Below are 27013 nucleotides of genomic sequence, written 5' to 3' on the forward strand. Positions count from 1 at the left end.
TATGTGTATAGATAGATAGATAGATAGATAGATAGATAGATAGATAGATAGATAGATAGATAGATAGATATAGATAGATATAAATATAGATATACAGATATTTAATTATAGTTGACATTCATTATTATTCAGCTTCAGCTTCAGGTGTACACTGCAGTGGTCAGACATCTACGCCATCCATGAAGTGGTCTCCCTAATGAGACAAGTGCCCATCTGACCCCCTACAAAATCTTTACAACATTATTCATTATATTCCCCCATGGAGTCACTTTTTAATAGGCCTCAGAAATGTGGATAAATGCCACACCTTCTGCTGTGATGAGGTTGGAAGTGAATGCAGAATAAACAAGCAGTAAAGACAATGCTTTGGAAACACAGGTCCATGGGAGGCAAGATCATCCTGGGGAAAAACTGACTTTTTAATCCAAGTTTTGGCTCCACAGTAAACCTCCAGTCCTATCTCCAGCACGATTGTGGAAGGATTCTCAGTAGCCCATTGGCGAGCCTGGCAACACGAATGTCATGCCTTAATCTCACTTAACCAACCATATCATTCTCCTGCTGTGATCAAGCAATCCCTTTGCAACTGTTTAGGCTGCCTTTGTGGCATTTTATAATGTTAAAACTTCTTTCAATTTCATCAAAGTGAAAACTCTTAAGACTCTCGCCAGCTACCTTGCAATCTGAGTTTCCTTCATTTAAGACATTCAATTGCATCAAATTACCTACCAAATGAAATTATATTGAGCATGAGTCACTATTCTAAATATTTCGTAGTCATTCACTTGGAGGCTGTTGATGAAAACAAGCTGACTGACTATACCTAAGAAAGTTCACGCAATCACTGACCAAAGAAAAGCCACGTTGAGAACTGTTCTGTGCCCCTTCGAGTATTGTGTAGCCATGTGGTTCACTTCTGCTATCTTTTAACTCTTGATATAATGAACTTTCCAGGCTGGGGCTAAATGAACGCTTGCAGAATCATGGATTCACTTCAAATAAAGAAATGCCGCAATGTCCCATGGATATGACAAGATTATTGTAAGGCAAGGGGGCTACACAGCACCATACCTGGCACAAATTAGACACTAGACAAATTCTTTTGAATGAATAAATAAAAGAATGTGCCTAAGCTGAAATCCTGATGTCTATGAAAAATTTACTAAACACCTGTGCACTGAAAGTTCCACACCAATGTCTTGCTTGAGTCATCATTTGACCATAAAGCGTGAATAAAAACTCAGCAGGGCACCCCCCAAAATTTTGGGGGATCTAATCCATACTCTAAAGCACTGTGTAATTAACAAATGAAAATGTAATGCCATTTTGAGTTCTAGTTATGCTGTAGAAGCCTGCCAGTCCTTAGGTTTTAAAATACTTTCCCAGCATACTAAAATCAGAACTCGCTTTCTCGTGTTGTTCTCTCCTTCGTTTCCATAGGAAACAGTGACTTCCAGGCATCCAAGATGACACAACATAGATTGCCAAACTGCATGCTACGCTGCCGTTGCCAAGGAGATAATGTATGTCATTCCTACAAATAACATGTTGTTCATGCCTTCATTTCCTTTATCTAGCTTTTTAAGACTTTCTTCGTCTGAACTGAATTCAGATAATGTTCACTGCGAACTGATGGAAACATTCCTTTTTAAAAAATGTGTTTAGGCCATTTCCCGAAGCACTTGATCACATCACACATGCCGTCTGTGGAAGGTCTGAGCATATTTTATGCCGATTTTGGAACTAGTGATTCAGCAGTTTTCACTGAAAAACAAAAATGCATCCTGATTTCTGTCTACTTGCGTTCTAAGTAAAGGTTCAATTAAATCCACACCTGGCACTAACGTTCCAGTTTAAAATGGCCCACCACAAAAGCAGCTTCACTCAGTTGAAATTACATAGGAAGGAAAGGAGTAAGTAAGCAAGCAAAAGAGGAAAAGATGGAAGGAAGGAAGGAAGGAAGGAAGGAAGGAAGGAAGGAAGGAAGGAAGGAAGGAAGGAAGGAAGGAAGGAAGGGAGGGATGGAGGGAGGGAAGTGGTGAAATTCATATTTATGGAGCACCTACAGTATCCCAAATCAAACATCTGTAAGATAAACAAAGATAATTCGTGAAATTTAAGATCTTGACTGACATCATCCTACTAGCAAGAGGTTGAGTAAGTATTTGAACTTGAGTATGTCTGACTGAAAAGCATGTGTTTTCCAGGTATGGAGTGCTGTACAACAAACATCCTAAATGATCATGACTTTAAGCAACAACAATTATTTTAACATTACCTTTCATGGGTTTGGAGGTTGACTGGGCTCTCATTCAGGGCCTTTCATGTGGTTTCAGTGAGAGCAGCTGGGACTGGGGTCACCTTGAAGGCATCCTCACTGACACGCATGACACTTGATGCCGGGGCTGTCAGTCGGAATACCTAACCTGTGTTTTCTCCCCGTGGCCTGGGCTTCCTTACGGTATGACGACTGGGTCCAAGAAAAGGGTTCCAAGGGGGCAGGACTCAAAGTCATGTAGCACCACTTCTACTGTGGTCACAGGCCTACCCCGATTTGAAGGGTGAGGGAACACAGGCTCCACAGATAAGAAATGCATGTGGATGGCCAGTGGGGGAAGGGGTCTTACTGCAGCCATCTTAAAAAATGTTTTCTGGCACAACACATTTTTGGCAATATTCAGTAATGCCTCAGAAAGCCTGAGATTCAGGATTCACAGGCTCTCTTTTCCTGCTTGGTGGAGTGATTGAGGAGGGAACAGTTAAAATGACCAGTCTGAAAAGAAGAATGGAACAACTCTTAATATCAGCTTGGTGAATTGTGAAAAAACTGAACATTGACATTAAACTTTGTGATGAGTTTCTGATTAAACATTTTGTGTGCTTAACAGAATCCCTTTTGATGTGCACATTGTCATTTGTCAAAGCATCTGGAAATCATAAAAACTAACAGCACTAAAACTATATTGTATCCCATATACATACATAAGCTACACTATGTAATATTACAAAAAAATGCTTTTATATAATCTAGCTTTTTGGATCTTTGGGCACCTGGATAAACGGGATTGTCCTGCATGAACTACAGGCATACGTGCTCAGCATCAGGCATGCATATGAGGAAACGGCAGCATCACGCAAGCTGCTGTGAAAGGGGTAACACAGTCCATTCGGAGCTATATTCTTGTTATCCTAATCTATCACCTGCCATCAACACATCCGGAGGCTTCTGGCTAATACCTTCATCCTCTCAGCACTCTTTCAAATTGTCCTAATGTGAACCTACTTAGGCCTAGTCCATAAACCCTTTCAGCTGATCCGAAACAGTCATAAGACCTCCATTGAACATTCAGTTTGTACTTTAACCATAAAAATAGTCACAGTTGTGTATTCTTTGGAAGTCTATCAAACTATTATCATAAATAAAGAGAACCTCAGCCAGAAAATGGGATATTAATGACACAAAGAATGAACACGATAGTGTACATATGATAATCAGATTTTGGAAAGTTTTCAAACTGGGGAAGAATATTATGGTGAGCTAGCGGAAAAGCAGCGACAAATTCCATCTCATTGCTTGAATTGCTGAGAGTATATGATTGTGCTCACTCTACTGTGCTGGCAGATTGGCCTGTAATAAACATATAGAATGTTCATATTTAATGCAGCTATTTCTGAGATGAACAGCTCTATAATGAATCTGGTTGTGCTACACAGTGCTAAATCAGGTCTATCAAGCGGACTACCATAATCCCAGATAACAGCCATGGTCTATCCAGATGTAACAGTTAGATTTGTACCTCTCCCTTGCCAACACAAGTCCAGCCTCTATTCTCAATCAGGCCAACACCTGTGATGAAACTTTGGAATATCCTCCATCAGTGCTTCAGGAAAAAAAATACCCTAAAAATTAAAGTGCTTAGGTAATGCATAAAGCAGACCCCTGCAAGTGACATGGAAGAAACATCTTATTCAGTATTTCTCTTCTCGCTTTCATACTACTTCTGATTTCACCTTACATGGTTCAGCTCCAAATTCTACATTCTTTTGTATTTAGTTTTTTTTTTTCTTTCCCAAAATGAGGAAGTCTGATAAAATCCCTGAGAGCAAAGAAACAGTATCTGTCTTACATTGTTAAAAATAATAAAACTTCCCTGTACCTTATACAAATATTGTAGCACAAAGAAAACTTGAGATACTGTTTACTTCTCTGTTTTCTTCAATTTTCTGTGTCTTGGAAATTTGATGCTTCATAATGCTACGATTTCTAATGCTGTGAGTAGCTAGTTGCACTTATTGGCTACAAAATGACTAGAGAGTAACAAGGAAGTTAATTGTAGCCAATAATTATCTCATGAGATTCTGAAAACCTCTACTGATTGTAATTTTAACCTTTAACTCCATTACATCATGCCTATTACTGTCATATATATCTAAATTACTATTTGAAAACATTTACCTTAAATACATTAGTAAATTTTCAATACTAGAAGAATACTGCTTTTTTTACATTTGCTTCATCAATAGGGTAACTATCTAGTCTATTGGTAAAGAATGGATAATTTTGTCCAGAATAAATGCTAAACTGGGTAGGTTACAAGGACAATAGGCATAAATTCGGGTAGTTGCAGTAAAAAAAGGACTCAGTAAACCTATCAATGGATACAGTACCTGAAAAAAATAATAATTTCCAATGTGCTGGGAATTTGAAGATCACAGGAAAAAACATGCCTGTTTCATTGAAAAAATGATTTTTAAATCTTCCCATATTCTACCTTAATGATGGTTCAATACACCATTTGAATGTGTATTTGATGTAATTTGATGTATGTGCCTTAAAGCACATAAAGTAATGTATCTGATAAAATAAATTTGACTATGGTACAAAGGCTATTACCTATTGCAAATATGCAAAAATGATTTATGGAGTTTTGAAATATAAATGCAATTCATAAAGAAACACCTGGAAAAAATAAGCATAAGAGAAAAACAACTTAAATATTGAATGCTACTAAAGGAGAGATTTATTTTTTTGAATTAACAAATAAACAGAATTCACCACATAAAATCTCATTCTATTTTTATGAATTGCTCAGGGATACTAATATAACTCTGTCAGCAGATCAAGTCCCCATTGAACATAATCTATTTCAGTCCAGAAAATGTATTCTTGTTCTGTGGATAATAGGTAACCTCCTTGGTGCCATTTTTAGATCAGCCCGTTGGCAAACATTAAGCAGAAAGCATGTTAACATTTTTCAGGATCAGCTAAGGTTTTAGTAAAGTGGTTTTCTTGCTTGCAGAAGCAGCATTAGAGAGCTAGGCACAGGGTACAGTGCCTGTTGAAGCTCTGCATCTGTACAAGCCTCAACTGCTTCAAGTCAAAATACAATAAACTAACTGAACAATACTACTGAGAGCATTAAGATGACCACAGAGGATGGGCCCCCATCAGCCCAAGGCACACCAACACTAGCTCCAAGAATTTGACACTCTCAGCTCCAACTTAAACCTTTGTCTTGAAAACAAATAAACAAACTAATAAATTTTAGAATGCTGCTCAATGTTATAATTACTAGGCCAATTTCTTACTACTTACCTGTTTTGTTGTCAAAAAGAGGCAGCTGATGAAGGCAATTTTAAGTCATATGCAGGCCTCATCTTCTGTTTCTAAAGAGTACTTTTGACCTTTTATAAAACCAGTTTTGACCAGCAAAAATGGTGTTTTCAATAAGGAGCTACCTAATAAAACTGGGTTTTTCTCAAAACAAATCACAGGCTCATTTCTTCGTGGGAGCAGCAGCCAGTAGAGGTCAAGTACCCAGCCCATGCTTTCCAGTCATCACTGCCTCCGCATTTTTTTTTTAAGATTTTATTGGGGAATTGGGGGAGGGAAACAGTGTTGGGGAATTGGGGAAAGGGAACAGCCAAGTTGTTGTCCTCCAATCTTAGTTGTGGAGGGACACAGCTAGCTCAGCTCCAAGCCCAGTCGCCATCTGGATGCCCGTTGGCAGCTTGTGGCCGCTCAGCTCAAGGTGCCGTGTTCAGTCTTGTTGTGGGTGGGCATACCCCACCATCCCATGAGGGAGTTGAACCCTACAGCCAGTCAGCCTGTGAGTCAATACCACCCACTGATGTAGCAATCAAGGCTCAACTATAACAGGAGGGCACACACAACCCACTCAAGGGATATTCCTGGAGCACCCAGTTTAAGTGACGAGGGAGACTATACCACTGGGCCCCACAGGACACCTACTACATAAGGCCACCTGGCCAAGACTGGAAGACATAGCAGATCTACCTAATACATAGAAACAAACCCAAAGAGGCAGCCAAAATGGGAAACAAAGAAATATATCCCCAATGAAAGAAAAGGAGAAAACTCCAGAAAAAGAACTAAATGAAATCAAGGTAAGCAACCTACCAGAGACAGAGTCCAAAATAAAGGCTATAAGGATGCTAAAGGAACTTAGTGAGAACTTCAACAAAGAGATAGCAAGCACAAAAAAGGACGTAGAAACCATAAAATAGAACCAATCAGAAGTGAAGAATATATGAACTGAAATGAAGAAAGTACCAGAAGGAATCACCAGCAGACTAGAAGAAGCAGAGGATAGAATCAGCAATTTGGAGGACAAGGTAGCAGAAAACATCTAATTAGAACAACAGAAAGAAAAAAGAATCCCCCCAAAATGAGGATAGTTTAAGAGACCTCTGGGACAGCATCAAGCATGACAACATTTGTATCACAGGCATACCAAAAGAAGAAAAGTGAAAGCAAGAGTTTGAGAACCTATCTGAAGAAATAATGACTGAAAACTTTCCTAACCTTGTGAAGAAAATAGGCATACAAGTCCAGTAAGTGCAGAGGGTCCCAATCAGGATGAACCCAAACAGGCCCACACCTAGACACATTATAATTAAAATGGCAAAGGTTAAAGACAAAGAGAGAATCTTAAAAATAGCAAGAGAAAGGCAACTAGTAGCTTATAAGGGAGCTCTCATATGACCGTTAGCTGTTTCTCAACAGAAACTTTGCAGGCCAGAAGGGATTGGCACAAAATATTGAATGTGATGAAAAGCAAGGACCTACAACCAAGATTACTCTACTCAGCAAAGCTATCATTTAAAATTGAAGGACAGATAAAGATCTTCCCATACAAGAAAAAGCTAAAGTAATTCATAACCAGCAAACCTGTATTTCAAAGGAATGTTAGAGGGACTTCTTTAAGTTGGAAAAACAAATCAAAATTATGAATAAAATGGTAATAGCTAAATATCTATCAACAATTACTTTCAATGTAAATGGAATAAATGCTCCACTCAAAAGACATAGGAGGGCTGAATGGATCAGAAAACAAAACTCTTACAAATGCTGCCTACAAGAGACTCACATCAGATTGAAAGATACACATGGACAGAAAGTAAAGGGTTGGAAAAAGATATTTCATGAAAATGGAAATGAAAAAAAGAAAAACTAAAAAATCTTGAGTAGCAATATTTATATCCCACAAAATAGTCTTTATAACAAAGGATGTAAGAAGAGACAAAGGACCCAGTAATCCCACTTCAGGGTATTTATCCAAAGAAACCCAAAACGCTACTTTGAGGAGTCATGTGCATCCATATGTTCATTCCAGCATTGTTTACACTGGCCAAGATGTGAAGGCAGCCCGGGTGTCTGTTGGTGGAAGAATGGATAAAGAGGAGGCGGTACATATATACAACAGAATATTGCTCGGTCATGAAAGGGAATGGGTTCTTGTCATCTGCAATTACATGGATGGACCTGGAGGGTGTTGAGCTGAGTGGAGTATGTCAGACAGAGAAAGACACATGCAATGTGATTTTTGCTTATATGTGAAATCTAAGAAAAAATTAACATACAAAACAGACACAAACTCATAGATACAGAAAACATTTTGATGGTTGCCAGATGAGAGGGGTGTTGGGGGTGTGGGTGAAAAAAGGGGAAGAGACTAAGAAGTACAAATTGGTTGTTACACAGTAGTCATGGGGATGTAGGGTACAGCCTAAGGAATATAGTCAATAATATTTTAACAACTATATATGGTGTCAAATGGGTACTAGACTTGTTGGGGTGAGAGATGGAAGGGGGTTGGGGGCAGGGTGAAAAGGTGAAGGGATTAAGAAGTACAAATTGGTAGTTACAAAATAGTCATGGGGATGTAAGCTAAAGCACAGGGGTTATAGTCAATAATATGGTAATAACTATGTATAGTGTCAGGTGAGTACTAGACTAGTCAGGGGATTGCTTCTTAAATTATATAAATGTCTAACCAAATGCTGTACACCTAAAATTAATACAAAACAAAATTTAATGTCAACTCTAATTGATAAATTTAAAAAGGGGGGAAAGGGGAAAGGGAATGAGAGGTCCAAATTTCTAGGTATAAAGCAAATATGTCATGGGGATGTAATGCACAGTATGGGGAATATAGTCAATAACACTGTGATAGTGTGGTACGGTGTCAGATGGTTACTGGACTTACCATGGTGATCGCTTCTTTAGGTATAAAAATGTTGAATAAATATGGTGTACCCCTGAAACTAATATAATATTGAATGTTAGCTGTAGTTTTTATAAAAATCTTTAAAAAACAAAACAAAATATTAGAATTATAAGAATTGAACTCAAATTTGAAGAGAGAGTAACTGAGGGAAACAGAATAGAAGGCTACAGAATAACCAAGAGGAATGTGAAAATTCAGAGTCACTAATAAGGGCAGCAAAAGAGACCCTGGAAAAGGATAGAACGTATTAGTTAAGCAAAGAAGCTAGTCACAGTAAGAAGCTTGTGGAATATGAGACATTAGAAAATATTAAGAGAAATGTATCATGCCATACAATCTAAGTGGAAAGTGCCCTCTCCTTAAATTGACCAAAGTACATAATAATATTCTTCTACCAAAGACATTTTTATGTATAATATTCTCTAACTCATTTAACTAAAATAAAATTAAGTAATACCCAAACTGATGTTTCTTGAAACTTCTAAATCATCTGAGGCTGAGGGAAAAGCTGGAGATATAGTTATGTATATCACGTTGTGAGAAAATTAGCCCCTCAAAATGCCAAAAGGGAAATTGGCAGCTTAGCCAAATAAACCAGAAGGAATAAATAATCTTACTCAGTCGTTTAAGGAAATGAGCATGCTGGAAAATGTAGCTAACTATTGAGGGAATTTGCTTCAAGTGGTTGTATATTTTTGAAGCAGACTAAATTTTTTTTCACTCTAAAGCAAAGTGCTGGCCCACTCACATTGCTAACATAGAAGCAAAATGGTCACCAAATTAATAAAAATTCAAAACACCCCAAAAAAGTTTTGATGAAATTTCACCAGGGCAAATGTATGGTTCTTTCATATATTACTATCCCCAGCAACTGAGCCTCTATCTCAGTTGTATGAGAAATGAAATCAGTCAGTAGGTATTTCTTGAGCAGCTTCTAGGCTGTTAGCATTTGTGCCAGATGTGCTGGAGGGGTAATTGAAATCGCACAATACAGTAACACTTTATTAATTATATAGCAATGCTAGAATGATTCTAAAGCTAGTCCATAAATATCACAAACCAACTAATCATATTTATGGTAATGAGCTGGCTCATTTCCTTGCTACTCTCCATCTGCTAACCAGCAATAAAAGACACCTCATTGCCGGGCTGAGTTCCCCCACTAGCCCTTCCCAAAGTTTAGCACATTTCTTTACATTGTCCTTTTGTCCCTACAGAATATTTGATTATTTCATCATTACACTGTCACCTGACATTACATAAATTCATTTAGGGCAAAAACTACGTCTTGAACTTTTTCAAAAATTTCTCCACTATCTACAAAACAATTCTTCTGCATATATGCTGTATATAAATTATTAATTTAATACATTAATGTATGCAAAATAGGTGATTTCAAACCAAAAATAATAGTAATACTTTTAAAATAACATGAATATTTAATTTGATGTCAGTGCCTCAGAAAGAACCATCCTCCCTCTAATCAGCTTTTACTAAACTAATCACATGTTAAAGAGAATAAAACAATCTGGCGTTAGTTATAGAGAGTGGATGAGTTTATAGTGACATAGATTTTTAAATTAGAGGGGAATTTAGATATAAACTTGCTTAACTTCATCTTCTAACAGAGAGAGAAATGCAAACCCAAATATTGGGTTATATGATCAAAGCTACACTGGAGAACTGAGAGTACATGTAAAATCCCTTTTTGCCGGCCTGCCTGTTTTCTCTAGGACAGAAGGAACACATGCAATCTGAAAGTGCCCAAAATATTTCACCAAGGCTCATTTTCCTCAACCATAAAATTATGTGTATAGCAACACAACAACTCAACCTGGGTTGTATATATGTATATATGTATATATAACAACTCATATGTATATATGAGTAAAGCAACTAGCACTAAATGTATATACACATATATACGGGACAAAGACACTCAATAAATGATGATGATGATGATGGTGATGATGATGGTGATGATGATGGTGGTAGTAACATGCTGTCTCTCCAAATTCTATGTATTACATAAACACACTTCACAGCTTATTCCTTTGCCATGATATTTGTAAACAGATAATACATGAAAATAAATGAACAAATTTACTAATAATCTGTATCTATACCACACACACACACACACACACACACACACACACACACACACACACCCTACACTGTATTATAGTAGGTTTACAAGATGACTTACTCCTTCCTTGAACACTAGCTAATAGATCTAGCCTTCCTAATGTAGCATTAAAATTATGGCATTTCACTTCTGAAGGAGGAAATAGCCTAAAATTTCAATTATAATGCTAATGTTGGCATTTTTCTTCCCCTGTGATATTATTACCAATAATTACCAAAATATGCACAATATTGTTTCAATAAGCTACTAAAATTGATTGCTTCTCCTCCCTTTGTCATTTTGAACGATGTCCCTTGTCACTATTTTCATTTCACAGACTAATTTGAAGTCTCAGCTTAACTCTTTCTGATATAATTTATCATGGTCCTCTTTATACCGCTCCTTTGCAGTATTTTGCACATTTATCATTATTTAATTATTTGAAATTATTTATTGAATATCTACCACTCCACTACACTCAAATCTACAAAGGGAGTGAGCACACTATTCCCAGCATACTGACACCTACTAGGGGTTCCACAAACGTAAGTTCCCAGTATGTAATTGGACATATAGATCGGTATTGCAGCAGACCAGTTAAAGGTAGCAGTGAGATTTGACAGTAGGTTTACACTACCATAAGTGTGTTTGAATTATTCTAAAACCAAGACTCAGACTATACTTCTATAAACTAAATATAGTCATTCACAAGATGAATAGCCTGTCTCCTTCATGAGACTAAGCTCCTAGATTTTGTCTTTGAATCCTCAGTGCCTTGCATGGTGACTGGTGCATAATAGTTGCTCAGTAAACCCTTGTTAAATGCCTAGCTGAGATTTGTTCTCATACATTAATATAACAATTTACCATGAATCAGCATACGAAAACTAAAAGATTAAAAAGCATGGCTGGAGAGAAAACAATTCTGATATTCTTGACACTTAAATCACATAGTTTAAGAATTGTGAAGTTAAGAATGGGAGAAGGTATTTGTCAATGATACATCTGATAAGGGGTTAATATCCAAAATTTATAAAACACTCATTCAACTCAACACCAAAACCACAAACAACCCAATTGAAAAATGGGCAGAAGACACGAAGAGACATTTTTCTAAAGAGGACATACAGATGGCAAGCAGAGATATGAAAAAATGCTCAACCTCACTAATCATTAGAGAAATGCAGATAAAAACCACAATGAGATACCACCTCAATCTGGTCATAATGGCTATCTATCATCAATAAATCAACAAACAACAAGTGCTGGCGAGGATGTGGAGAAAAGGAAACCCTGGTGCACTGTTGGTGGGACTGCAGATTGGTGCAGCCAGTATGGAAATCAGTATGGAGGTATCTCAAAAAACTGGAAATGGAACTACCATATGACCCAGCAATTCCACTCTTAGGTATCTATCCAGAGAAATCCAAAACGTTAATTCGAAAAAATATATGCACTCCTATGTTTATTGCAGCGCTATTCACAATAGCCAAGACACGGAAACAACCAAAATGTCCATCAGTAGACAACTGGGTTAAGAAACTGTCATACATTTATACAATGGAGTATTACTCGGCCATAAAGAAGAATGAAATCTCACCATTTGCAACAATATGGATGGACCTAGAGAATATTAGGCTAAGTGAAATAAATCAGACGGAGAAAGACAAATACCATATGATCTCACTTATATGTTGGTTCTAAAGAATAGAATAAATGAGCAAACTAATCAGGAACAGTCTCAGACATATAGAAAAAAAATTAAGGATTGCTAGATGGGAGGGGGGTGGGGATGAGGGAAAGGTGAGGGGATTAGAAAGCACAAATTGATAACCACAAGATTGCCATGGAGATACAAAAGACAGTTTGGGGAATATAATCAATAATGTTGTAAAGATTTTGTAGGGTGTCAGGTGGGCACTTGTCTTATTAGGGAGACCACTTCATACACGGTGCAGATGCCTGATCACTGCAGTGCACACCTGAAGCTAAAGCTAAAATAATAATTACGTTCAACTATAATTTTATATATATATGTTATATATAATATATATATTATATATTATATATTATATATTATATATATATATATATATATATATATGTCATAGGATGTGGAGCACAGCATAGGGAATAGAGTCGATGGAATTGGAACAGCTATATACCATGTCAGAGGGGTAGTAGATTGGGGGAGGGGGTTTCTCACTTTGTGAGGGGTATAAATGTCTAACTATGACATTGTTTTGTACATCTGAAACTAAAATAAAAAAGAATTGTGCAGCTAAATAATTCCTCATTACCTAAAGAGCATTACTAACTACAGAACATTCTGTACAGAAAAAGGTACGAGTTTCGGGAGGTACAATTTATATAAGATTTAAAGCATGTCATTAAACTACTGTCACAAACACACCTAAATGTCAAGTGAACTAACAGTATTGCTTCATGCCCTTTTTTAAATGGCCAAGAAAAGAGATTTTAAACTGAGATATGAAAGAAATAAGGATAAATGAAAACAAAAAAGGAAGTTTTTTTGCATGCTAGCTTAAACTATTTATAAAACAGCATTTCTAAGAGAAGCTTTGACAATTATTGAAATCAAAATCTGAACTGACCTAGTTTGTACACCCTGTTGGAATTGAATGATGCTTATACATTCCTAACCCCTGAGAAATCATCATATTTAACACTGATGTCTCTCACAGTCACTGATATCTGTGCAAATGATATAACTAAAATTACCAAAGGACAGTAAACCATGCTTTCCTCATAAAGCACAGCTGCACTTGTACCGGGGTCTTTTGTTTTGCTTTGTTTCAGCGTCCTCCTCATTTCTCTCTTGCTGCCCACTAGCTAAGTCCAACTGCGGATGGGTGTGTCTCAAAATGATAAGAATGGTTATCTGCTGTTCTAGACGCTCAGTTACCCCACTCTAGCTCACTACTTATGATGTTCACATTTACTCCAGTAAGAAGGAAGCTTACATAAAAGACAAAAGTTTTTGGAAATTGGTGATAAATACTGGGGGTGCCAAAAAATGTATACAATTGGACACTTTGGTCACTGTTGATCAAGCAGTAGTTCACCATAATCAGAAGTGTCTGGATGCTGATGGTAACCACTTTGAGCACCTCTCATAATTGCAGAAGTCAAATATGACTTGTATTCATCTTTTGTTATTGGTATATATTATTACAATTTTAATACAGTTTTCCTTTCTTAAAATGTGTATACATTTTTTTGGCACCCTCTGCATATTGGTTTCTAGAGGCATCACATTTTCTGTTGTCTGATTCCTATAGTTAGCTCATTATAATCCATCAGTAAACAACTGTAACTATTAAACACTGTGCTGTCTACTGTATGAAAAAAACAGAATGAAGCTATGATCAATTTTATTAAAGAGCTTGCCAATTAGCTAGGTAAATAAAAAATTACATCAGAAACAGTTCATGCAAAATACTTCAGGATATTATAAATGATAAATTATGTAATGCATACTTTAAATGTTGAAGATTTTTAAATAAATAAGGGATAATAATCATAGCTATTATTTACTGGGTACTAAGCACTGTGCTCTGTACTTTATATGCATGATGTAATTTAATTCATACAATAAGCTTTTCTGATAGGTTCTATTATTACTCCCAGTTTGTAGATGTGGATCCCTGAGACCGTATCCTTGAGATCCTTGAGATCGGTCAGAATGAGCCAAATATGGAAAATAAGGTTAGAGTCTGACTTTGAAGAATGGATAGCGAAAAAGGAGATCCTCATGAGTGCTCTTGAATTATGAAATCCAAAGTGTATCTTGAATTATTTATATATTCTTCTTTTATATTGCCTTTTTCTTAAAAACTCTAAGCAGAGCCAATAGCTCTTAAATTTTAGAAATATCATTGTAAGACTCTATGAACCCTTTAAAACTGAAAAGTCCATGAAGAATAGTTAAAGTGAAATAGAAATTAGGTAGATGGGAAAGGAAAGGTAAGCAGTAAAGTATGCACCTGTAGTTTGAAAAAATAAAGTCATTATTATCATGGGATAGGAAAAAATGTCCTAATATGGAAATTTTCACCTATCCAAACTTGAACTAATTAGCTTTGTCATTAAACATGCTTCATTTCTCTTCTCTATCCTAGTGAATGATCCCAGCACCATTCATCTCAACTTCCATTTCTCTCACCCAAAATCTTTAATCATTCATTAAGGCTTGAGACTTAAAAGAATAGGATTTGCTGGTTTGGCCCTGCCACTTACCATATAGGTGACATTGGGCAGACTACTTGATCTCTTATTATCAATACCCTTACTAGTTAAAACATGGATAAAAATATAACATATTTAATAAGATTTTAGGGTTAAATTATATTTACAATATCTGTAAAAGTTATTATTGGCACATATGAAACATTCAGAATATTTTGTTATTGTTATTGTTATTGTTATTCACAGAAATATGAACAAAAGACTGGTAGGTTAATCATTATGTATATATTCTAATGTCTATTCCTCATAGACATAATAAATGCTATAAAATACATTTTAAGAGAATAAACTCTGCACTCAGACACAGCTGAATTAATTTAAATATTGGGTTTACCATTTCTTGAATACCTCACTTAACTGCAAGCTTCAGTTTCATCATCTATAAAATAGTTACTGTGAGCATGAAATGAAGTAATACATGTAATGAATACTTCATAGTACCTTACACAATTTAAGAGCTCAAGTAATATTAGTTATTATATGATTATATCATTGGATTTTTTCACAGGATATAATAATAATATGCATACATTAATGCATACTTTCTTACTGAACAAAAACTATAGGATATATTTTCAAATGATTTTTTGAAGTGATTTTATTATGAAATTGTCCCTTTTTATTCTTTACTTATTTATTTTCTAAAACATCCTATTAGTCCAAATCACCTGCAACAGTGAGAGAGCAGCTACTCTAAGAAGCAGTAAGTGTATGGAAGGATAGAACCACAAGAATGGACCTCAACTCTAATACTAGAAGGATAGACAGAGTCAAAGGGAGAATTAAGGTAATGCTAAGGCAAAACAGAACAGCTGCTCTGCCTCCTGAGATGCCCAAAGACATACTCAAGTTGCCCATAGCTGCTCTTAGATTCAGCCTTTTCTTCTTCCTTCATGAATATTGCATAAACCATAAGCTTTTCAATTCCCAAAAAATAGACACGGTCACTACAAACCTCTGCCAGGCCATTAACAGTCCACAGGTAACATATGGAAACAATGAATAAACCACTAGTGAACTTGCCCAAAGGACGATCCAATTACCACATGTTGTGTAGACTCTGAAGGCAATTCCAAAAGAGGAGCTTAAACACATTTTTTTAAATGGAAGCATCAGTCAAATAAGTAAATAGCCATACAAGTTGGAACACATATGTGAATAAGCAAACTTCACCTGCCTGATTAAAATCTCTCATGAAACGCCAAACTTTATAAGATTCTTGTATTTCTTTCCAGTAACATGTTTTAAAATTTTGCTCTTAACACACTTTCCCCTTCTTGATTTTCTTATCTATCTTTCTTTCTCTTCTCTCTCTCCTTTATTTTTATTTTTATTTTTATTTTCTAGATTTTATTGGGAAATTGGGGGAGGGTAACAGCATTGGGGAATTGGGGAAGGGGAACAAACAAGTTGCTGTCCTCTTGCTCTCAATCTAGCTGTGGAGGATGTCGCTTCACTGGCCCATGTTGGTATTATCATTGCGCTCTTCCCAGCTGAGGCAGTCACTCACTGGCCATTGGATGGCCACTCACAGCAGCTCATGGCAGCTCACAAAAGCTCATGCCAGTTGCTGGCCAGCCCCACCGCAGCCTATGCCATTGCCGGCAACTCACGGCAGCCCAGCTCCAGTTCGAGCTGTTGTTCACCATCTTAGCTGTAGAGCGCAGTGTCACTGGCCCTAATGTGATATCCGAACCGGGGCCCTGATGCTCAAAGCTGGCGTCTCAAGCCAACTCTTAACCAATGCGCCACTCGGCCAGCCCTCCCTTAATTTTAATGTGTCCTCAACCTTCAATGGTAAACTTGATATTGAAGCCATTCAATGACAACTGACACTCTAAAGCCAACTGTGCTCTGGCCTCAATCTGGAGTCAGGAGGATGGGTAGGCCAACCCATTAATCATGGTCTTCAGTACTGAGACATTCTTCAAGTAGACTGCTGTGGAGATCTAAGTTATCACACAACACACATACAGTTACACACTGTAGAAGGCATAAAGCAAATGATGCATATTTGACTACATTTATGAGAAAGTTTCTTCCAATCCTTAAATGCTATGACTCTATGCCCTTCACAAACAAATTTCATCTTCTTGATCTCGAGTATGCCATTTGCACACAGCACACAGCCCATGCTGCCTACGTGAGTTACTGAATCAGAGTAGACTTTGCCAATTGGATCTCCTCACACGAGCATTTACCAGTGACAGCGATTGCTGCAGTCAAGAGATATATTTCAAGGAGCAAAGAGAAGAATATTGGTTCTCTTCCCACCTTTGGAAATTCTGCAGAATAGTTTTATTCTGATTAAGTGGTTCTTTCAAGTATATGTACTATTCCACTGTAACACTAGTGCAAGGAATCTCATCACTTTCCAAAAACGGAAAAAGAACTACAGTAACTCACTGTACACAAAAAAAAATGTCTCTACATCCAGAATCCTTAAACGTGAGAAATCCTAGGTTGGGAGCGAGTTAAAAGCTACATGGGAGAGTCAGTATATTCTATAATTTCAACATCATTAGAAAATCATAAGTAGAAATATATTGTTTTAAAGCTTAAAGTTAACCACTAGTGATGTATAACATACAGCTTTCACAGTACTTGATAAAAGACTAATGAAAATTTAGCAATAAAAATGTATCACAAAATTTGATATTCAAAAATAATATTAAAAAAATATTATAACCAGATCAAATAGAATTAAAGGGAAAAGGCATTTTTTGGGACAAAAAAGGGTTATTTTATGGTTAAATGCATAGATTGCTATAGAATTGGAGCAGTCAGAAATCTTTACATGTTGACTATCATTGCATCAAAGCATATTCAACAAAAATAGTGAAAATGCAAAACAAATTAACACAATCTCATAATATTAATGAGAGAATTTTTCATATCATTTTTGATATTTTAAAGATTAAGAAAAGAGGTGACTGATTAATATTGTTTTAAGTAAAATTGATTTAGTACCTAAAAATCAACTCCTTTCAAATTGCCATTAAACATTTATAAGCTTTCACCATAACTCAGGGCATAATAAAAATGTCAATAACATTGAAATCTGTACAAGCAACATTTCTGAACACAATTTGATACAATCAAAAATAAACAGTGAAGTTAAATAAAAAAACAAAGTCTCATTTGGAAATTTTAGTATTATCTTCCAAATAATTCTTAGCTTATAGAGAAAATCAGCAATATAGTTGCAGAATACTTAGCAAGTAATTATATAATATCATATTTCAAAAGCTATAAGTTATGGGCAAAGTTATATATGCAAAGGAAATCTCATTACAATAAAGGAAATTTTATTATTAAATAAGAAACAGTGAAAATAAATTAGTAAGAATTACCTCAAGGAGGTAAAAAAATGAGTTAAAAAATTAACCTACACAGAAGTGAAATTAAAATAAATCACAAATTAGAAAACAGAAATAAATAAATAAATCCAAGACTTGATATATTTTTAAATGAACAGTATATAGACTTCTTCGACATGTACCAAGGTCACAGTACGGCAAAGCAAAGCAAGTAAAACAATAAAAGACAGAGGAGGCTAAGAAGGCTACCAATGGGGAATGGGAAAGAAAATTAAACTGCAGATCAGTTTTTAACTGAAAATAGTATACAAAATCCATTCTAATAATTGTGCAAATCTTGATGAAAAGGATTCCTTTAGAGGAAAATGTAAACTATACAAACTTCCTTAATGGAAAAGCCACAATTTTCCTACCTGTTCATATGCCATTCTAGGAGAACCAGAGCCCAGAGCCATGCAGGAGGAGAGCTAAAACTGTAGGACCCGAAATTGTTAATCCCTGCCAGGGTGAACACCTAACCTCATTTGCTCAACTGCCATCTTCTCTGGGAGGACTTCCTTGACCACCTGTATTTTGCTTGGAGTCCCATCCCTCTCACGCTGCCCTGCACTTCCTGGATCCCCTTTGCTGCTTCAGCATTGTCGTAACACTGTCACACCATCTAACACGCCGAGAATCTTCTTATTTATGTCTTTAAAAATTATCTGTCTCCTTTTCCTTGTCCTACCTACATAGTTAAACATAAGCTCCACAGAGTAGAATATTTTGTCCGGGATGGGGGTGTATATTGTTGATTGTCAGACCATAGACAGAATCTGTCACATAGTTAGTATTGAATGTACACTTTTTAAATGAGTGAAAAAAAGAAAGAAAAGATGAGTCAGTAAGGAAATGAGTTATCACCTATGGAGAATAAACTTGATTATTCATATACACTTTGATTTGGGCACATGCAGACCAAAGGAGTTTTGGACTGCCGTGTGACAACAATAAGGCTGTGTATAACTGACCAGACACTTTGTTGATTCAAGAAAGGAGCTGACTAGAGTGAGAATGAGAAAGAGGGAGAGAGAGCAGTCTCATTTTCATGATTATTTTGCTCTTTTTGTACAACTGGAACCCATAGAAAAATCTCATTTATTATTTTTTTCAATCACAGAATCACTAAATCAAAGAACCATTTAAGTGTCCAGTGTAAACTACAGTAGCTCTTATTAGGCTTTCACATCCTTTCAGATCTGTCCCTTTAGAACACGAATTCTCAGTCTTAGATGTACATCAACTACAACTGTGGGTCTTCTTGTGTATTGGTTTTATTTTCTTCTTTAATACAAGGGCACAGGCCCCATCCAGCCCCATACGGTAGTTCTAATGTGAGGCCACGTTAAGAACCCACTGCTTTACCTTGTTCAATGAACACTACTCAAACCCATTCAAAGGTGTCCACAGGTTCCTCCTAACGGTATGCATAAGATTTTGCCCCTTTCTGTCAAAAATTTTCAAATCTGAAAAGAACTTCCCAACAACCAACTCCATCTGGCTCATCCAAAGCCGTTTAATTTTTAAGCCATTCACCACAGTTTTAAAGTTTAAAATTATGATTATACTTTCAAATTTTTCTGGATTTTTAAATGACTCACAAATTGTCATTGGGATTTTCAAGTTCGCAGTTTTTCCCCTGGCAATGCAAATTTGATCAAGGAACTGAAATCTTAAATTGAAGAAGATTAAGTCAAATACCTGCAGAGGTGCTTCAGGATGCTTTTCTCTCAGCACGGGGGCAGCTGGCAATTCCTGGAGGGCTTTTGATGTCTTCCTTTTGGCTTTTTCCATTTGAATATTGGTAAAATAGTTGACAGCAGCAAACTCAATCAGGGCGGAAAACACAAAAGCAAAGCAGACAGCTATGAACCAATCCATGGCCGTAGCATAGGACACTTTGGGCAAAGAATGCCGTGCGCTGATGCTCAGTGTCGTCATGGTGAGGACTGTGGTTATTCCTTCAAAGCAAAAGAGCAAAGAGACAAAATACTTTACCATTACTTCCATGCAAAACAAAACAAAGCAAAACAAAACAAAAAACCCTAGGGCTATGGTAAGGTGGGGGTAGCGAAGTTCATAATAACTCAAACCAAACCATCTTTGATGGAAGATTCTAATCCTAATGGTTCCATGAAATTAGCACAGCCCTTGGAGTGAGACAGACATGGTTTAAACATGGCTCTTCTGTTGCTGGCTCAATGTGAATTGGATTAAGTTATAAAAATGCACTGGGCTTCATTTGATACCTAACTACATATGGGTTTGCGAGAAAGGTTATAAGTATGTTAGGCACTAGCATACACTGGGTTGTTACTGGCATCTGAGCCAACACACCTGAGAAACTCAACACATACACACACCTAACAGCAAGTGCTACTTATTGAACCAATGATTCTCAACCAGGACTGGGAAATTGGCAGCACTGAAAATTAGATTATCAGAATTTCTGGGATAAACATGGCCCACGGCTATTGAGAATCACTACCAGAAAAAGCACAAATTATAAATCTTTCGCTGACTATTACCTACTGCATTAAAATAATAAATTTACTAGTTGTAGAAGACCTTAATTTATATAAAGTACTATAGGCATATTCCTGAAAAATAGATTTGTACAACAATTTGGCTTTAAACATATTAGACATCTACCACCCATCCATTTATGGTTGGGAGGAAAGTATTTGCAGCAAGACTAGGGGTACTTCTCTTCCATCAATAGGTTTCTGAAGAATATCACCTCCAGGTAAGCCTTCTCCTCAGCCTGGAAAAAGATTAGTTCCCATTCTCGATGGAAAAATTCCACTTGCCACTAGAACTATAGAGAAATGAGTTATTTAAGGATGCTAATATTTGTATAGTTGTCCCTTTCTGCATCTTTGCCTATCTATATATCTAATCCATGTTATCTAGTTAAGCTTGGAAATTTCTGTTGGGATTTACTATATCCATTTAAACTCATTCTATAGATCGCCAATGATGATGATGATGATGATGATGATGATGATGATGGTGATGATGATGATGATGATGGAGGCATGTAACTTTCTATTCCAATCCATGCCAATTCCTAAGTGAAAGACAAACAATACATGCTAAACTGAAGAGATAGTGAGCTGCATGCAACAATAAAGGAAAAACAATATTTTAATTTAGGGACAAATCGTATTATCTCCTCAGCTTGGCATTTAATTATATTCTGCCTTGTATTGTTTCCTAATTGTTCCATGTATGCAAGCCTTGTTTCCATAACTTGATTAGGTATATAGCCTCTGTGAGGGCAGACATGATTAACATTGTTTCCGGATTTACCATAATATATTACATAGTGCCAGGCACATGATAAATGCACAGTAAATAAAAACTCATTTTTTTTCAACTCCTCACCAATCCATTTTCTCTCCAGTCCCTTCTGAATTGTCAATGTTTAGAACATGAAAAATTAGAGCAACTGCACAGTGTATGAGCTATAGATCTTTTAAAAACATTCCATAAACTATACAGAGAAAGAAATATGAAAATTTGGTTGTATTCCTGTTTTTTTTTAAAAAAAGTTTCTGATAGAGTTAGCAATTTAGTAGTATAAAAATAGATTTTAAAATGTGTTTATTTGGCCAAACATATAGATACCTAAATATCTATGAATATGTGATATTGTGAATTTAGTAGACTTTGTTTCAGAAAAAGACTTAACAACTTTAAGGCCTCCATTTTAAATCTCAGAAAAATGGTAACATTTCCATGCTGTAAGATGTATTGAATAAACCCTAAATTAATTTTGAAAAATTTTAGCTACAAAGTTTGAAAATAAATCAGTTTTTCTTCTTATTCATAATAATTTAAGTTTAATGGCCTATTAAGTATTCAAAAATGTTCTACAACTGTGTTAGGTATATTGTTTCCAATAACATAGAAACTATACTGAAAGTACTTGGAAATAAAATATGAACAAACTAAATAAGACTACTACTCAGAACTCAGAAAATTCTACAGAGAACATAATGTAATAACCAACAAGGAAACTCAAACTCAAATATAAGCAACTTAGGATTCCCCGTGTTGCTTTGGACATTTTTTTTATAATAGAACGATTTTCCTGAGGACCAGAAGTAGGGCTCTTCATCTTTCCTGCTGCCATATGAAGAAATTACCTTATTAATGTTGAGTAAGCAGAATATCAATGTAATTATTGAGCCATGAATCCAAATATTACTTTTTGATTCTTAAGGGGGGGTCCATCACCAGGATCATGAAGACATTAAATGATGCTATGGACATCAATACAGAAAATACTGGATATGTGGCCACTTTCCATTTCTCTTTCATTGTTTAGAGTCAACTTGTTTTAAAGTGTATGAAGTATCCTGCCAGGTATTATGGTTCATATTTTATGACTGTCGGCAAAATTAGGAAAGTAATCATTATAAACAGCTGGTTAAGAGTTTGAAGTGACCATATTTTTAGACATTAAAAAGTTATCTCTGCCTGGAGTTCAAATTTGAAAAAACTCCTAGCATGACAGGAATGGGCTTATTCCACCTGTTTTTAGGTAGAGTATTTGGTTAAATAAATACCAACAGAATTGCAAACAGAAGCCAACCCTTCAAACAAGAAGCCACGCTTCCTCTGCATCTAGGAAGACAGTGCATCTGCTGTAAATGGCTTAGCTGGCATCTACCCTTGAAAACATTTCAATAACCATAGAATATTTTTGACACATTCAAATTTTGATGCCAGCCCCTGTTTTTAGAATGCTGAATATGCTGGCCCAGGAGCTGGGAGAGGACATGTAAGAATAGGCTAAGACTGTACACAAGAGTAAAATTTTGGCTGCCCACTCTTAGAAAATGAACAAGTAATGATTTAGATATGCCATGCCAGCTGGCATTTACTCAGGTTGACTGTTTTACTATACGGGAATAATTACAAAACTTAGAGGCATACAACTTTGGAGATAGAAAGCCTTTGGAGAGAATTTAGCTCACGATACTTCCCATATTTATGCTGAATTTTTTTTGTTTATTTGTTTTTGTTTTTGTTTTTGTAGGATCTCTAGTGAATACCTGACTCAGAAAATTCTCTTCTTGAGTGAAGAGGAAAATGAGAATTAGGAAAAATAATTACATTTTTTATAATTTTTTAAAAAATTAAATTTTACCTAAACCTCACATGAAATAGATTGCTAATGCCCCTCAAATACTTAAAATGTAACTTCCTTAGGAAAACACTATCCTACAGCCTCATTGAACAGTCTAATTATTACCATTTTGACATATCTCAGGTCTTTGAAGGCTTAATTATTGGGCACAATTTACCTGGTCGATCAAAGCCAATATCTTGGCATATGAGCACAAGACAGAGGCAAAGTCACATTTCAAATGGAAAAAGCTACCCACAAATTATCTTCAGCACATATTCACTCTCACTCAGCAGCTCTGGAGTCTTCCACAAGCCTCCACATGTTCATACCCCCTATGAAGGCAGAATGGCAGAGTAGAAATGGCAGAGTTCCCAAAGTTAGAAATTGTCTTGGGTCCATCACTTTAAAGTATGTGACTTTATACAAGTTTCTTAATCACTTTGAGTCATTTTCCTTATCCATACACATTAATAATGCCTACCTCATTTAATTATTGTGAGGAATAAATAAGATGACCCCTATCAGCCAATGGCAAATTTTATCATTAGTAATAGTATCAGTATCCTTACTATATGCTACTTAATTTCCTTATCTGGATAGGAACGTTGGGTGGGTTCAGCTGTCATCAATACTATCCCTCCCCATAGCACTGGACATTTCTATTATTTGGGTACATGTGAAACAGAATAGCGGCTACCAGTTTGTAGTCAAGCAAGAAAGCCTTCAAAGCTTATCATGCAATCACAATAACAATAAAATACAGAGGACATTTACATTATAGTATCAAGTAGTGATCCCCAAATGAGGTAGATGGCAGCGTGGACACCATAATAATAAAAGACACTTAAATAGCATTTACTGTGTGGTAGGCATTGTTCCAAGTGCTTTATCCAAATTAACTCATTTAATCCTCCTGGCAATCGTGAGGATTTCATCCTGTTTTAACACATGAGGAAGCAGGAAGAAGTCACTCATTGAAGGTTCACGGCTAATAAGTGGTAGACCTTGGGGTTAGAACTCAGGCTGCCTGGCTCCCGAGTCTGCCCTATTACACTATTGCCTTTTCTTCAGAGGCACCAATGATGGGCCAGTGTTTTCTGTGTTAGAAGTTCTTTAGGACCATAGAAAAAAGATGATAATATGTGTACAAGTGATTTTATTTTCAATGATGATAGTTCCTGAAATATTTGTATTATTTGTACTAGGAAAAATTAAGGGAATCTGGTGCTCAGCCTCAGCAGACACTTCCTGCCTGTTCAGGCTGCTTCTGAACATGATGTGTGAACACCCGAGGTTAGTGTGAGCACTAAAGGAGCTAATCAGCATCACGAACTTAGCAGAGTGCCTGGTATTACACAATAGAACCATGTTTTCTTTAAAAACAATTAAAAATCAAGGAAGTCAAGTCAGAACAAAATAAATCTCCCCTACATAGAGAAGTATGAGAAAGACTAGCTAACAAGTCCTAAGTGCTCCTATAATGAGCGCTGCATATAAATCTGAATTCTCAGCAGTCTATGAAGAAGAGATGTATCCTCACAGTTTTATGGTTGGAGAAAATAAGTTGCAGATTCCAGTTTCAACCCCCAACCTACTGTAGTCCGAAACTTAGATTTGTTGTTTTCTCTCTTTCACAACTATTTTTAAAAGTTAAAATGTATGCAATACTTGCAACATGCAGTTATTTTTTAATTGAACTCTCACAACTCTGTGAAGTAATTTGTGCCATTATACATACTCACTGCCTTCCTGAGGTCACACTCTGCACCCCGCAACCCCCCAGCATTGATCCTTCTGGAAGTTTCACCAGTAGGATTCCAATATCTTCTCTAAGAGTAAAAGGCGGGGTGGGGAGTCGGGTGAGGTCCTATGGAAAATATCCCCACATTCAAGTCCACTGAAGACACTAAGACACCCTTATCATCAGTTCTCTAAAAGGATAGGGAAGTGGGATGAGAAGCTTCCACTCCCCCCCGTTTCTTCTCACCAGCATCCCTTCAGCTCTGTGCTATGAGGACTATTGTACCATGGTTCTGACCCTACAAGGCAGAAAAAGCAGAGGGAGATTGGCATCTCCTGTAAGGAGTGTACTTCCATTCCTGAGCAATTCTGATCCTTTTCCTTCTTATCCTACTAGTGAATGCTTTTGCTATTCACAATCAACAGAAAATGAATGGAGAAATATATTAAGTAAATATCATTATAACTAATTTTATTATTTAAAAGCATGGCTGATACCTAAAAGACTTACTTAACAGCTATAAAAGTTTAAAATCCATGTGTTCTGGACTACACATATAGTTTAAAATGTGATACATAGAAAGCCACTATAAAAACAAAAAGAAAAAAAAATGGTGTTCAGAAAAGAAATGTAGCTAGGATATAATAATGAGCTAATAAACTAAGCATATAATACCTTCCAACTCAATGCATTTAAACCATTTGCATTTTGCTCCTCTTTATTAAAAGGCAAATTATTCTAAGGCTTTCATATTCATTCAGTCATGACTTTTATTTGTTTTATTTTAAGCTCCCAGTGCATTTCATTTTAACACCTAGATATGACTTTAATTTAGTTATACAGCATTAAGCTAGGAGCCCAAGAATACCACCAGAAGTAAAATTATATCCAGATTCATGCTTGGTCTTTATCAGCCTGGCCTCAATAAGGGAAATCTGATGGGGCCTCCAAGGAAGGGATGAACTGCCCATATCCCCTCAAGCCTTATTACTTTGTGTTGGCTAGATAAAAATGAAAGCTTATATGATTCTTTACTCAGCACAGCCTGATATATTACTGTTTAATATTTTCTTAGAAATAAGATCTGAGAGCTATTCCCATGAAATCATGAACAAAATGTAACATGAACAAAAATACCCAAGAAATGAATTGCAATTACCAAATACGGTCCTAGCTGGAACTGATTCCTTATTTATCCAGAATGAAACTTGTGAAAGAATCACTGTCATAATGCATGGGATGTACGTCTGAATCATAAAATAACCCATCTTCCGTCTGAGGTGGAAGTAAACTGTCATAACAATATATTCACCTACAAATAAAGCATGAGGAAAACGTGTTATTGGTTCTACCACCAATTATCCAATGGCTTCATAATCATATTTCAGACTAACAAAAAGCATTCTAGGCAAAGAGTTATCTGTTGTGCATAGCAAACAAACATCGAGAAATATGTAGTTCCTAACCAGGGGAGAAATGATATTGAATATCATTATAGAATAATACATTTGTTCTATGTAGTAATTAAGCAATTTAATAAATTAAGCTATAGCTTTAAAGAAATTCTTACAGTGTTTTCTCTATTTCAAAGCTCTAGTGCTGTGGAAGCACTTTTCCTTCATTTTCAGCATCTTTTGAGAGAATTTTAGACCTAACTTTAATAGAAAATCACTAGAAAAATCAAAACACACACACACACACACACACACACACAAAGCTTAATTTTAGAAAAAAATTGAAATACACAGATAAACATTATATATACACATATACTTAGGGAGAGGCTGCCTTACTGCCTGAATTTTAGGAAAGAGCTATATTTCTAAATGTTATATATATGAAGAC

The 27013-nt window shown here is 36.1% G+C and overlaps 1 protein-coding gene across 3 annotated transcripts in view; it reads right to left on the minus strand.

Moving 5' to 3' along the window:
* The window catches only part of GABRA4 (gamma-aminobutyric acid type A receptor subunit alpha4), a 76164-nt gene that overhangs the window by 27366 nt on the left and 21785 nt on the right, over window positions 1-27013 (minus strand). For all 3 annotated transcript variants that reach the window (XM_019665775.1, XM_019665776.1, XM_019665777.1), the window contains 2 exons: window positions 26328-26480; window positions 19989-20248 (listed from right to left, as the gene is read on the minus strand). In XM_019665775.1, coding sequence (XP_019521320.1) covers window positions 19989-20248; window positions 26328-26480 — 413 coding nt within the window. The remainder of the gene's footprint in view (window positions 1-19988; window positions 20249-26327; window positions 26481-27013) is intronic.

This window comes from Hipposideros armiger, unplaced genomic scaffold (genome assembly GCF_001890085.2).
Source record: "Hipposideros armiger isolate ML-2016 unplaced genomic scaffold, ASM189008v1 scaffold_452, whole genome shotgun sequence".
Classification (NCBI taxonomy): Eukaryota; Metazoa; Chordata; class Mammalia; order Chiroptera; family Hipposideridae; genus Hipposideros; species Hipposideros armiger.